The sequence below is a fragment of the Bos grunniens genome, chromosome 24 (assembly GCF_055505025.1).
Source record: "Bos grunniens cultivar Pamir isolate PY7600 chromosome 24, Bosgru_T2T1.0, whole genome shotgun sequence".
NCBI classification, from domain to species: Eukaryota; Metazoa; Chordata; class Mammalia; order Artiodactyla; family Bovidae; genus Bos; species Bos grunniens.
In genome coordinates, this window is record NC_141188.1 from 44,472,238 (window position 1) to 44,486,005 (window position 13,768).

General features: G+C 48.5%; 1 protein-coding gene and 1 long non-coding RNA gene across 12 annotated transcripts in view; one reads left to right on the forward strand and one right to left on the reverse strand.

Annotated features, from left to right (window-relative positions):
* Window positions 1-13,732, forward strand: part of PRELID3A (PRELI domain containing 3A) — a 43,859-nt gene extending 30,127 nt beyond the window's left edge. For 4 of the 11 annotated variants that reach the window (XM_086373270.1, XM_086373269.1, XM_086373271.1 and 1 more), the window contains 5 exons: window positions 8,076-8,244; window positions 8,841-8,930; window positions 9,976-10,046; window positions 10,135-10,237; window positions 11,450-13,732. In XM_086373270.1, coding sequence (XP_086229396.1) covers window positions 8,107-8,244; window positions 8,841-8,930; window positions 9,976-10,046; window positions 10,135-10,237; window positions 11,450-11,503 — 456 coding nt within the window. In that variant the 5' untranslated portion in view covers window positions 8,076-8,106 and the 3' untranslated portion in view covers window positions 11,504-13,732. Of the gene's footprint in view, window positions 1-8,075; window positions 8,245-8,840; window positions 8,931-9,975; window positions 10,047-10,134; window positions 10,238-11,046; window positions 11,358-11,449 lie in introns of those variants that run through there. The other 7 variants (XR_015153988.1, XR_015153986.1, XM_086373267.1 and 4 more) reach the window with 4 other exon arrangements.
* On the reverse strand, window positions 9,704-10,222 carry LOC147346169 (uncharacterized). The gene is made up of 2 exons (XR_015153995.1): window positions 10,114-10,222; window positions 9,704-9,921 (listed from the first exon to the last, which is right to left on the reverse strand). It is a non-coding gene; the product is annotated as an uncharacterized LOC147346169 (long non-coding RNA).
* Window positions 13,733-13,768: the final 36 nt, after the last annotated feature.

A 13,768-nucleotide genomic window follows, 5' to 3' on the forward strand; every position in this document is an offset into this window, starting at 1 on the left:
TTAATGATGGCTATCTAGATGGGGAAACAGTGGAAACAGTGTCAGACTTTATTTTTCTGGGCTCCAAAATCACTGCAGATGGTGACTGCAGCCATGAAATTAAAAGACGCTTACTCCTTGGAAGGAAGGTTATGACTAACCTAGATAGCATATTCAAAAGCAGAGACATTACTTTGCCAACAAAGGTTCGTCTAGTCAAGGCTATGGTTTTTCCTGTGGTCATGTATGGATGTGAGAGTTGGACTGTGAAGAAGGCTGAGCGCTGAAGAATGGATGCTTTTGAACTGTGGTGTTGGAGAAGACTCTTGAGAGTCCCTTGGACTGCAAGGAGATCCCACCAGTCCATTCTAAAGGAGATCAGCCCTGGGATTTCTTTGGAAGGAATGATGCTAAAGCTGAAACTCCAGTACTTAGGCCACCTCATGCGAAGAGTTGACTCATTGGAAAAGACTCTGATGCTGGGAGGGATTGGGGGCAAGAGGAGAAGGGGACGACAGAGGATGAGATGGCTGGATGGCATCACCGACTTGATGGACATGAGTCTGAGTGAACTCTGGGAGTTGGTGATGGACAGGGAGGCCTGGTGTGCTGCGATTCATGGGGTCGCAAAGAGTTGGACACAACTGAGCGACTGATCTGATCTGATCTAGTAGGCAGTGTCATTTCAGGGAAGTAGGGTTTGGAGGAGAGGCTGCCCTAAAGCAGGCTTGCTCTCTGGCTGGGAGCAGGGAAGGGCCCTCCACCCTTTTTAAATAAGAGAAATGAGGCTCTGCAGGCAGGAGCTGCAGTGCCCAGTATCTGCTGTCCCCACCCCAGTGTTGTTCCCTCCTCGCTCCCACATGCAGTCTCAGTTATGAACCTGCTAGGCAGCTTACTGAAGGTCCACTTGACCTTTCTGTGTTTACCCTTAAACAGAATGGAGAATTGTTCTCATTGTTTTAAAATATAAATGACTGGCACCATCTTATACAGTGCTTTTCAGTTTCCTTTTCTTCTCAACAGTGTGTTGCTGAGATGTACGTGTGTATCTGTTTGAGATCTGTGCATGTATGTATATACATACACCATTTATCCTTTCTCTTGTTGAAGGGGCATAATTTCTCCCTTATTAAAAATCATGCTGTGGTGACCACTTCTGTATCTATTTGTGATTCATGTAATCAAGGGCTTACTTAGGCCAGAAGTCCTCAAACATCCTCGGAAGTCACGACTTCTTTAAACTCTTAGAAAATATTCAGTTTAGTCCAGTCGCTCAGTCGTGTCTGACTCTTTGTCCGACCCCATGAATCGCAGCACACCAGGCCTCCCTGTCCATCACCAACTCCCGGAGTTTACCCAAACTCATGTCCGTTGAGTTAGTGATGCCATCCAGCCATCTCATCCTCTGTTGTCCCCTTCTCCTCCTGCCCCCAATCCCTCCCAGCATCAGAGTCTTTTCCAATGAGTCAACTCTTCGCATGAGGTGGCCAAAGTATTGGAGTTTCAGTTTCAGCATCAGTCCTTCCAATGAACACCCAGGACTGATCTCCTTTAGGATAGACTGGTTGAATCTCCTTGCAGTCCAAGGGACTCTCAAGAGTCTTCTCCAACACCACAGTTCAAAATCATCAATTCTTTGGTGCTCAGCTTTCATCACAGTCCATCTCTCACATCCATACATGACCGCTGAAAAAACCATAGCCTTGACTAGATGGACCTTTGTTGGCAAAGTAACATCTCTGCTTTTTAATGTGCTATGTAGATTGGTCATAACTTTCTTTCCAAGGAGTTAGTGTCTTTTAATTTCATGGCTGTAGTCACCATCTGCAGTGATTTTGGAGCACCAAAAAATAAAGTCCGACACTGTTTCCCCATCTATTTCCCATGAAGTTATGGGACCAGATGCCATGATCTTAGTTTTCTGAATGTTGAGCTTTAAGCCAACTTTTTCACGCTCCTCTTTCACTTTCATCAAGAGGCTCTTTAGTTCTTCACTTTCTGCCATAAAGGCGGTTGTCATCTGCATATCTGAGGTTATTGATAGTTCTCCTGGCAATCCTGATTCCAGCTTGTGCTTCATACAGCCCAGCATTTCTCATGATGTACTGTGCATATAAGTTAAATAAGCAGGGTGACAATATACAGCCTTGACGTACTCCTTTTCCTATTTGGAACCAGTCTGTTGTTCCATGTCCAGTTCTAACTGTTGCTTCTTGACCTGCATACGGATTTCTCAGGAGGCAGGTCAGGTGGTCTGGTATTCCCATCTCTTTCAGAATTTTCCACAGTTTATTGTGATCCACACAGTCAAAGGCTTTGGCATAGTCAATAAACCAGAAATAGATGGAAATAGATGTTTTTTTCTGGAACTCTCTTGCTTTTTCGATGATCCAGCAGATGTTGGCAATTTGATCTCTGGTTCCTCTGCCTTTTCTAAAACCAGCTTGAACATCTGGAAGTTCAAGGTTCACGTGTTGTTGAAGCCTGGCTTGGAGAATTTTGAGCATTACTTTACTAGCGTGTAAGATGAGTGCAATTGTGCAGTAGTTTGAGCATTCTTTGGCATTGCCTTTCTTTGAGATTGGAATGAAAACTGACCTTTTCCAGTCCTGTGGCCATTGCTGAGTTTTCCAAATTTGCTGGCATATTGAGTGCAGCATTTTCACAGCACCATTTTGGTGTGGGTTAAATCTACTAATATTTACCATATTAGAAATTAAGACTGATAAACTTGAAAATATTTATTAAAATTAACCATAATAAACATATTACATTAACATAAATAACATTTTTTTTAATTTTAAAAACCTGTAGCTTCCAAAACCCTTCAAAGTAGTAAGAGTGGCACTGTTTATTTTTTGCTAATTTCTATAATGTCAGGCAGCATAGATACTGACTTGATGCTCCCATCAGCTTCTGTGTTCAGTGTTGAAGTCTGTTGTTTTGGCTGAAGTAAATGATTAAAACGCAGCCTCACACACTGTATATGAGTAAAACCTACGTGGGAAAGGTAGCAGTATTTCAGAAATTTTTAAAAATAGTCATGGCTGTTCTTTACTACTACAGCAAAACAAACCATAGTTTCTCAGATTAATTGCAGTGGGAAACCTGGCACCATGACTGACCAGAGTAATTGACCTGTCTGGTACTTTGAATGACTCCTTTTCCCTGTGAATTGTGACATGTTGCACTGGTCACTAGTCTGTGTGGTTACCGGGTACAACGTGGGGCAAGCATTGGGTAGTGATGCCAGCTTTCTAAAAGTCCAGTTGTCTCTGTGAAGCTCAAACCCTATCTTTGGCAGCAAATGCTGTCAGGTATTTTCCTCTAAGTAACAGGATCACTTCATTGATCTTTGAGCAGACTCCTGTCTAACACCCATGTCTGAATGACTACAGTTTGTGTTCAGTGGTTTAGCGGAGAAGTGATAGCCGGGAAGCACTGGACTGGACCACTGGCCTCCCCCTAACCCAGCACCCCCCCCCGCATCCCGTAGCCACAAGAGCTTCCAACCACAGCGAGGCCTCCCAGTCCTTCGTGTGTCCTTGCCCAGAGCCAGGGGTCCCGGTGTGGGAAATGAGGCCTTTTACTCTCTTATCAGGGACAGACCCTGGTGCTGGTGGACTTTGAGTGCACAGCTCAGCAGTGAGTGCCAAACAGCCTGGCTTGGCCAACAGTTGTGGCCGCCCTGGGGCTCTGCAGCCTCGTCCGGTGTCCTGCAGCGAGGAGGGCAGGCCCTCTCAGCAGTGGCCAGGCTCCCAGAGAGGCCTGGGAGCCAGCTTTGTTGTCCTCACTTCAAGAACTGCTGGGCTGGCCCAGGATTGCTTGGGCTTCAAGGACTTATCCTACATCCTTTTTTTTTTTTTTGAGTCATTGTGGATGTTTTGGAATTATTCAAAAGAGGAGGCTGAAATAATGAGCACCAGCACCCTCCCCTGGGCTGTGAGAGTCTCATGACCGCTGTTTCCTCAGCCCACTGCCCCTTACTGTGGGTTGCTGTAGGCAAGACCTCAGACCTCACCCCACTTGCTCTTTCCTACACTCTCTCTGAGCATAGAGCTGCCTTGTTCTTCCTATTTAGTACCCTGGTGTGGCACCCAGAATTGCCCCCTCCCTGGCTGCTAGCCCAGCCATGTGCCCCCAGCCCTCAGTGCTGCTGCTGATGCATCCTCAAAATGCAGGCATAGAGGCCTTCCTGGGGCAGCTCCCAGGCCTCTGTATCACTGAGCCTCGGCTGGGGACCTTTATCCCAAGGATGAATTTCATCAACCAGAGTCTCCCCGGGGTGGGGCCGGTTCATATATTCACCCATGGGCCTGGCTTCTGCTGTCACGTTCTCCCAACACTTGACATTTTCGACTACTCAGCTTTAGCCAATCAAATGAGTATTGGGCTATTTTCTTTTCTTTTTTAAAAAAAATTTAGTTGTGCTGAGTCTTCATTTCTGCACTCAGGCTTTCTCTAGTTGTGGTAAGCAGGGGCTGCCCTTTGTTGTGATGTGCAGGCTTCTCATTGTGGTAGCTTTTTTCGTTGTGGAGCACAGTCTATAGGTATGCAGACTCAGTAGTTGTTGCTCATGGGCTTAGTTGCTCTGTGGCATGTGGGATCATCCTGGACCTGGGATCCAACTCATGTCCCCTGCATTGGCAGGCAGATTCTTAACCACTGGACCATAAGGCAAGTCCCTGAGCTATTTTCTTTAACCAAGAAGTGTGTGATACTAACTTGTGTACTTAAACCTTGTAATTAAAAAAAAAATACTATGTTTGTTCTTTTCCTGCGTCATTCTGTTGATGTATGGAATTATTTTTATGAATATTTTAAACACATTGTGCTTAGTTGAAATCATCTGTTAGAAAGATGCAAGGTTTCTATATAAAAGAAACTTTGTGTGAGATGTGCTTGATTATAAATATTTGTCAACTTTTAGATAGTTTCAAGTAATTTTATAAGGCATAGCCTATTCTGCATAATGATTTTTATGGGACCTCTCTGGGAGCTTGATTTACAAAGTGCACATACAGCTTCACTCACTGAGAAAGCTCCTTCTTCTGTTCTCATGAGTCTGTGAGTGCTCCCTTCTTCCCCAGAGTGTGGTGCACTGTGGCCTTGATGGTGGTTTCCCAAGAAGAAAGTCTCCCTGTACTCTGCTGAGTGATCAGGACCAGTCTTGTCTCTGCTCCTTCATCCCCTTACGTTGGATCTGGTGGATGCGTTTAGCACAATGACACAATTCCACAGCTTGGAAAAACATTTCTGTGTTAAAGAGCAGGGTGTCTGGACCTAAGTGCAGAGGCCATTGGTGTGACTGAAAGATCATGAAGTAGGGGCTGGGAGGCCTGACTGTCATCTGCATCCTCTTGCTAACTTTTTGACCTGGGATGAGCCTTTTATGCCAAAGAATGCTCAAGCTACTGCACAATTGCACTCATCTCACATGCTAGTAAAGTAATGCTCAAAATTCTCCAAGCTAGGCTTCAGCAATACATGAACCGTGAAATTCCAGATGTTCAAGCTGGTTTTAGAAAAGGCAGAGGAACCAGAGGTCAAATTGCCAACATCTACTGGATCATTGAAAAAACGAGAGAGTTCCAGAAAAACATCTATTTCTGGTTTATTGACTATGCCAAAGCCTTTGACTGTGTGGATCACAATAAACTGTGGAAAATTCTGAAAGAGATGGGAATACTAGACCACCTGACCTGCCTCCTGAGAAATCTGTATGCAGGTCAAGAAGCAACAGTTAGAACTGGACATGGAACAACAGACTGGTTCCAAATAGGAAAAGGAGTACGTCAAGGCTGTATATTGTCACCCTGCTTATTTAACTTATATGCACAGTACATCATGAGAAATGCTGGGCTGTATGAAGCACAAGCTGGAATCAGGATTGCCAGGAGAACTATCAATAACCTCAGATATGCAGATGACAACCGCCTTTATGGCAGAAAGTGAAGAACTAAAGAGCCTCTTGATGAAAGTGAAAGAGGAGCGTGAAAAAGTTGGCTTAAAGCTCAACATTCAGAAAACTAAGATCATGGCATCTGGTCCCATAACTTCATGGGAAATAGATGGGGAAACAGTGTCAGACTTATTTTTGGTGCTCCAAAATCACTGCAGATGGTGACTACTGCCATGAAATTAAAAGACGCTTTCTCCTTGGAAGAAAAGTTATGACCAACCTAGACAGCATATTAAAAAACAGAGACGTTACTTTGCCAACAAAGGTTTGGCATAGTCAAGGCTATGGTTTTTCCACTAGTCATGTATGTATGTAAGTGTTGGACTATAAAGAAAGCTGAGCACCGAAGAATTGATGATTTTGAACTATGATGTTGGCAAAGACTCTTGAGAGTCCCTTGGACTTCAAGGATATCCAACCAGTCCATCCTAAAGGAAATCAGTCCTGAATATTCATTGGAAGGACTGATGTTGAACCTGAAACTCTAATACTTCGGCTATGTGATGCGAAGAGCTGACTCATTTGAAAAAACCCTGATGCTGGAAAATATTGAAGACGGGAGGAGAAGGGGATGACAGAGGATGAGATGGTTGCATGGCATCACCAACTCGATGGACATGAGTTTGAGTAAACTCCGGGAGTTGGTGATGGACAGGGAAGCTTGGAGTGCTGCAGTCCATGGGGTCGCAAAGAGTTGGACACAACTGAGTGACTGAACTGAGCCTTTTATGAGGATAAAATAAATTCATGGTCAATGAATTTGACAAAGTAAATTTCATGGTCAATGACCAATGATAAAGTTATATTTAAAAAGGACATCAAACATGGAACATTCTTCAATATGTTCATGATCTTTGATGTTTAATTTAGTAATTCCACTATATAAATTTATCCTAAGGACAGATAGACATGTTTAAAGGCTGGTGTACACACATGTTCACTACTGCCTTCAATTTAAAGTAAAGGTTGGACGCAATCAAAATAATCTGCCAGAGGGGACTGGCTATACCACAGGGTGACCTTTTGTGCAGCTAGTTACAGTCCTCTATTTCTGAAAATAGCCTCATGATGCAGGAAAGTGCTCATCATCTGTTCCATATAAAAAGCAGGTGATTTGTGCATGCATGGAGCATGACCCCAGTTTAATTTCTAAGTGTGTGCATGTCTGTGCATGGATGCATATCTCCAGGTCTTGAGTCTGGACTGTCATCTGCGGAAGGACATGTTGCGGAGACACCTGCCTTGGTGGTTGGAGTCACCTGCCTCTGGGGCCGGGTGCTTGCTGGGTACCTCCTGGAGGAACGGTCAGGACAGCAAGGCCTGGGGAATGTCCTCCCTGAGGAACTGACTCTGCGCCCTTTGTGGCCCTATGGCATTCGGGCTCAGCGGGCCTGGAGCCCTGGGAGCAGGGGCAGCTGTGTAGCCTCTGATGGCAGGAAACCAACAGAGACACTGGTGTCCACCCCTCTCCAGGGCTCAGGACCAGAGGGAGGGGTGGCATCTGCAGGACAAGCCTTGGGGGTGGCATGGGAACACATACACAGATTTGTCTCCAGATAGTGGAATTGTGGATTTTTGTTTTCCTCATCTTTTTCATTATTTTTCAAAATTCAGACACTTAAATAATCAGAAAAAAATATGTAGCCATTTCAGGTCACATACTGCTTAGAAGTTGGAGCAAAGCAGTTGCTCTGGATCTCATAGCTAGGCAGGTGTGCTGTCCTGGCTAGTGGCACGAGGCTGCAGTGTGGAAGCAGGTGGGCGGTCAGCAGAGGGCCCCAGCAGTCACTGCGGCTGTGTGGGCAGAGGCAGAAATGGGCCCTGGCCTTGCAGCCTGTGGAGCAGCATAGTTAGTGTGTGTGTGTTGAGGTAAGTGGCGGTGACAGGTAGGGGATGGGAGCATTGTGTCACTGTCCAGAAGCCCCATACCAAAATGTCCTACCTCCTTAGGCTATGGGGGACTGGTGAAGGAGGGCTTAGCAGGGCTGGCCCAGCCTGAGCCTGCTCTGCACCCCTGCCTACCCGCTGGTCGCTGGGAGGATCAGGGATCCAGGATCTGGAACAAGCTCAAGGATCAGGTTGACCTGACTTTGAACACACTGCCACTCAATGCTGGTGGTTGTGTCTCCTCTAGCCACCCGTGGGACACGGTCATCAAGGCGGCCATGAGGAAGTACCCGAATCCCATGAATCCCTGTGTTGTGGGTGTCGACGTGCTGGAGCGCAGTGTGGATGGCCGGGGCCGGCTTCACAGCCACCGCCTCCTCAGTACCGAGTGGGGGCTGCCCAGCCTCGTGAGAGCGGTGAGCCCCTTGGGAGCCCAGCTACACCAACACAGCCTGTCTACACCTGCCAGCCTGGCTGGCACCCATACGTAGGGAGTGTCAACCTGCCCATTTGGGCTTTCTGGGAAGCCTGAGAGATAGTTTGTTCTCTGTGAATTAATTGTTCACTTGAGTGTTCACCATGTCCACTGACCCACCTGTGGCAGCAAAACCCCCCCACAGGAAACCCAAACCCCCACAGCCCCGCTTCCCACCTCTAAATGCCCCACTGCAGCTCCATCGCCCTGCCTGGTTGTGGCCTGAGCCCCAGAGCTGGCTCTGCACAGTGGTGGTCAGGGGGATGGGGCAGGGGGCAAGGTTGGTCCTCAGCTGACTTACCAGCCAGACCTTGGCTTCAGTGCCCCAGGTCCTGCTCCACTTTCTCCTCCATCTTAGTGCCAGTCCCTCCATCCCTGATTTATGTGTCTGTCTGTCCCACCTGCTGGACAGCAGCTGCTGGAGGAGCTGGAGATGCTGCTGCAGCCTGATTGAAGAAGTTAGTAGCTGATCTGAAGTGACATGCAGTGTTTGAGGGTATGTCAATGTCACCATGCTGGTTTCACTTTGTTTTTCAGATTTTGGGGACCAGTAGGACTTTGACATACATCAGAGAACATTCTGTTGTGGATCCAGTGGAAAAGAAAATGGAGCTCTGCTCCACCAATGTAAGCAATAGCCACAGTGGTGCATAATGTCTTCATTTAATTGTTTCCAGCCCACCTTTGGTCTGTGATCTTTTAATAGAAAGGCTGAGTTTGCTTTAGCAGTATCTTGTCTTTTTTTCCAGTGTAAAAACATATTGAAGAACACACATAATGATGTGAACACACCTTTGTAACCACGGGACAGACTCCTGCCTCTCTATTGCCTCCCGCCCCCTCTCAGCTGCTGCCTTGCCCTCAGCAGCACATGTGTCTCTTAGCAGCCACTGAAACAGCCACTTCCTCCTGCCTTCCTCTCTCCTGTCTTACAATCAGGAACCATTGATATTGGCCTGATGCAATTTCAGAGAGAGTGTTGGGGGAATTGCGTGGGCTGGAACATGGTTATGCTAGCCCCTTACCCTGTGGGTGGGGTCACTGCAGGTGCAAGCTCCCAGTTGACCCCCTGGACCTTAGTCAGCGGCCCCTTCCCTCAGGCCAGACAGCCCTTCCACAGAGGCAGAGTGAGCTGGGCGGGTGTTTGTACATTGGCCATTCCTGACTGTTTATATATTGTTCTCTCTCTACTTAGAAAATTCCACTTCCTCTTTGCAGAAAGCCAAGTTGTCAATAGAGGGGACTAGTTCTGGCTCAGGAGGAAGGGGAGGAGAAGGTCGAAGGGAAGGCTTTGGGGAGGACAGGTGATCACCAAGTTGCTGTGTGGCTGCGAGTGTTAGTGATCAGCCTTTCTGAGTCTCATGCTTGTCATCTAAAAAAGAACAGACTTCACAGTGTGGTTGAGGATCAAGGAAAGAAAATAAGGTTTATTAAACACAGAGTCTTGCATAAAAACATTGCATATACAGTGGTGACTGCTCATGAGCCAGGCTCAGGTTTGGGTAGGGTGTGGAGGGAGGGTGGTGTCACCAGAACAGTGGCCAGGATCTGTGGGCCTCGGCGTTCCTTCTGCTCTGGCTCCAGTAAGTGCAGGTGTGGAGTTGTGAGTGTGGGCAGTCTGGGAAGAAATGCAAGAGAAGTAGAACCTACAGCCATTGTGTCCTTTTTAAAGATCACACTCACAAACTTGGTGTCAGTGAGTGAGAGGCTGGTGTACACACCCCACCCGGAGGACCCAGGAAAGTAAGTGGACTGAACTCTGGGGCGGGGTGGGGTGGGGGCTCCCCCTTCAGACTGCTCAGCCTCTCACCTCCAGCGCGCTCTCCTGCAGGACCGTGCTTACCCAGGAAGCTGTCATCACCGTGAAGGGAGTCAGCCTCGGCAGCTATCTGGAGAGTTTAATGGCCAATACGATATCGTCCAACGCAAAGAAGGTACCACCTCTCACTGTTGGGGGGGTGGTGGCCAAAGGAGCAGGCATATGCAGTGGGGAGGGCCCCAGGCCTGCGGGGGACAGAGGCCAGCGAGGCAAGCCACCACTTCCAGCAGCAGCTGAGCTACCTGGGCTCTTAAACAAGACAGACCCCACACATCCAGGACAAGTGTGGGCGTGGGCATGCAGGACACTCAACATTTTTAGCAGTTTTGTATTTAACTGGCATTTTGAGTACCTCTGGCAGGATTTGGGAGTGAGCCTTGTGGAGGGACCCTGGGAGGGATGGGTCCCAGGCTGTGTGGGTGCCAGGGCCCAACTCTTTACCCGGGCATGCAGTCCCCTCTCTGCCATCCCCCGCTCTCCCTAGCCCCTTGGTTTCTGTCTGCAACCAATGGCACGGCACCTAAGCCTTCCCTTCCTAGTGCACTCAGGTCAGGGCTTGGCTGAGAGCCGTTTATGCTTGCATTTAGGCGCATTTGTCCAGTCACAATATAGGACCAGTCTGCCGTGTTTCTAGAAAAATCCAGATTTGAGGAAGGTTGAGAGTAGCTTACCTCAGGGTAGTGTCCCCCGCTTCTGACCCAGAGCAGCATCATCACATCCACACTTCGAGCCCAGAGGACAGAGCTGGCACAACTCATTTTGTTTGTCCATGGTCTAGCTTAGGGCAGGCCTGAGTGTTTGCTGAGAAGAATATTCTACAAGGAAGGCAACTCTCAGCAAGGACAGAGTCCCTTAGCCCTTTATGAGAAAAGTCAGGGGAGACTCAGTGAGGCTAAATCCAGGCCTCTCACTTCCTGTGTTTAGGGGCTGCTGTGCTGGAGGCCTGTGGAGAATCACGGCTTCTCCAGCTGTCGTTACCATCCCACAGCACCCCAGACCAGGTCAGGGGCGCCCGGGGCGGCTAGCTACCTGCTGATGGTAGGGGAGATGGAGGTGGAGAGGCGGGTTACCCCACACCCGAGGTTCAGGAGCGGAGGTTAGGGGCCGCTCATGGAGGGGTCTGAGGGGCCTCAGGAGGTGACAGCAGGGATGGGGTGAGGCTCCGTGGAGCTCTGGCTGGGGCTGGAATTGTGTGTGTCGCCTGCCTTGTTTCTCGGCCTGGTGTCTCCTTTGCGTTCACTTGACCTGCGTAGCTCGCTGTCTGCTCCTCGGTGAGACAGCAGGACGACCTCTGACAGCGCACTGGCTTCTCTCTGTGTTGCTCCAGGGCTGGGCTGCTATTGAGTGGATAATTGAAAATGCGGAACGCGCGCTGAGCTAACGAGGCCTGCAGCAACCCCCCCCTTCCCGTGCTTAGCGGCGGTAGCTACAGGATTCCTGAACCAGGAGGATGTGGCGCCCACTGGGCTCCCAGCGGCGTGTGCGGCCTGCGTGCTGGGAGGGGTCTGCGGGATGCAGCTCTGTGTGGGGCCCCGCCCTGTAGAGAAAGACCGAACTGGTTTCATCCTCCTCCTGACACACCAGCTCGTTTTATGGCGAGATTTGTGTTCAGGTTTGTCATCTCGTCTCCAAGGGCAGTTTGGCTTTTCCTGCAAGCGGTTCTCAGCACGCAGTCCTGTGTTCTGGGACTGCTGTGTCCTTTGCAGGAGGGTCTCACCAGCAGGTCCAGTGTGGAGGGCTGATCTGAAGGGGATTTTATTGGGAGTAAGACTGGAGTGCCTGCCCACGATCTTGTGCGGATGCCCCAGGCTCAGGTGTCAGCACTGTGGCCAGTAGGCTGCCCTTCCTGCTGCTGCCAGCCGTGTGCCATCACTGGCCCTTCGTTTTTAGTGCTCAAAGTTGTTTCCCAGCATCTCTTTGAGCTTCTCAAATACTCTTTGTTTTCCTCCCCTGAGCGTCTGGGGTTTCAGGGCAGATTTGACGCTGGCGTGGTCAGCAGTCATCTCTGCTTCATAAGGTCAGAGTTCACTGCTCCCTCTGTTGAGAGAATCCTTACTCTCCTGCCCTGGAACTCCTCCTACTTTTGGCTTTTCAAGCTCTGGCCCTGCTTCCCACCCTCAGTTGGTCTGTCTGCAGCACATATGCACACTTGGTGCTTCAGTCAGCAGACATGAGCCCTGTGGCTTGGGCTTCTTTAAAGAGCTTCCTGCTTTTTGCCTAAGGCACTGATGCATAGGTTTGCCAGAACCTTCACCTTGAACCCAAGGTCATGACCTTCTTCCTTGAATGCACCACAAGCAGCCTACCTGACTGCTGAGCATCCTACTTGGGCGTGTGCATGTGTGTTTGGTATGTGTCTGATGCTGTTGCTTTGAATTGTGGACCCTATCACATTCTCTTGCCTCACAATCTAGAGCTCAACTGCCTCAGTCTTTAATGATGCCTCACCAAAAAAAGAAACAGAAGAGAAGAAGCGAGTCTGGAGCATGGTCCTGGCTGGACTGGGAGAGGCGGGAGCTCCCGGGTCACAGCCATCATCAGGCTGGTCGGCTGTGACCTCACAGGACAGGAGGCCTGGCCAGTGGCACTGCCCATGGGGCAGACCTGCTGGGAGCAGGGCAGGCTGCCTTGCTGCCTACTGCACGTTGAGCCTACACGCCTGTTCTGCTGCGCCTGAGCCTGGTTTTCTCAGACGGCTGTGGGGCCTCCTCTGTCCTTCCCTCAGTCTCATCTGTCCTCCCCTCAGTGCCAGCTCTCCTGCCGACTCTTGGGGTCTCGCTAAAGAGCTTTCTCTTTGCAGAGGATGCCCCATTCCCTTCCCTTGCCTTTGATCCACAGGCTCACTGCCTGTCTCTTCACACATCTGGCCACCAGCTGTTACCTCAGACATAGCTGACGTGTGTCCCTGTCTTACCCCTTCATGGATCTGCACATGCTAGAGTCGGGCATCCACCCTGATGGTGACACGGGATAGTTAGGATTGGCCTGGAGAGCCATTTGCTCTGTCCTGCGGCTGCAATGAGACTGCGCACCATCTGGGACCCCCGCCTGGACTGCAGTCTGGGCTGGTGGTTCCAAGCTCTCAGCTGTTCTGCCGACATCAAGGTACCTCCAACTGGGAGTTTTAATTTTCTCAATTTTCAAAAATAAAAAATTTTGTGTTTTAAGTGATAATTCTAGAGAAGCTCTTCTCCATAAAGGAAGGTTGGAACTGTATTCTACCACATTTTTTTAGATACTGCTTTTCCTTTGATATTGATACTTCCAATCCAAAATTAAAATTCATTTTTATTTTTAAGACTTTTATGCACATAGCTTTAAAGGTAAAATAGTTAAAAGATTTATGACAAAAACAATCCCTCTTACCCTTTCCACAGAGCATGCTTCTACCCTTCTGTAGACTCTCTTGGCAGTTTTGGCGTTTACTGTTAGATTCCTAAAATAAATGAGCATACTGTGCTATTTCTTGATTCACCAATTTTAGATTAAATCTGTTGACTTCCTGCTATGATGGTTATTTTCTCTCTCACATCTTCCCATCTCCAGTATAGCTGTGTTGTAACTTATGGTTAATTATTTCTATGATTAAAATATACATAACTACTATTTATTACCAAGTGAAAAGCTATACGTTAATTACATTTTC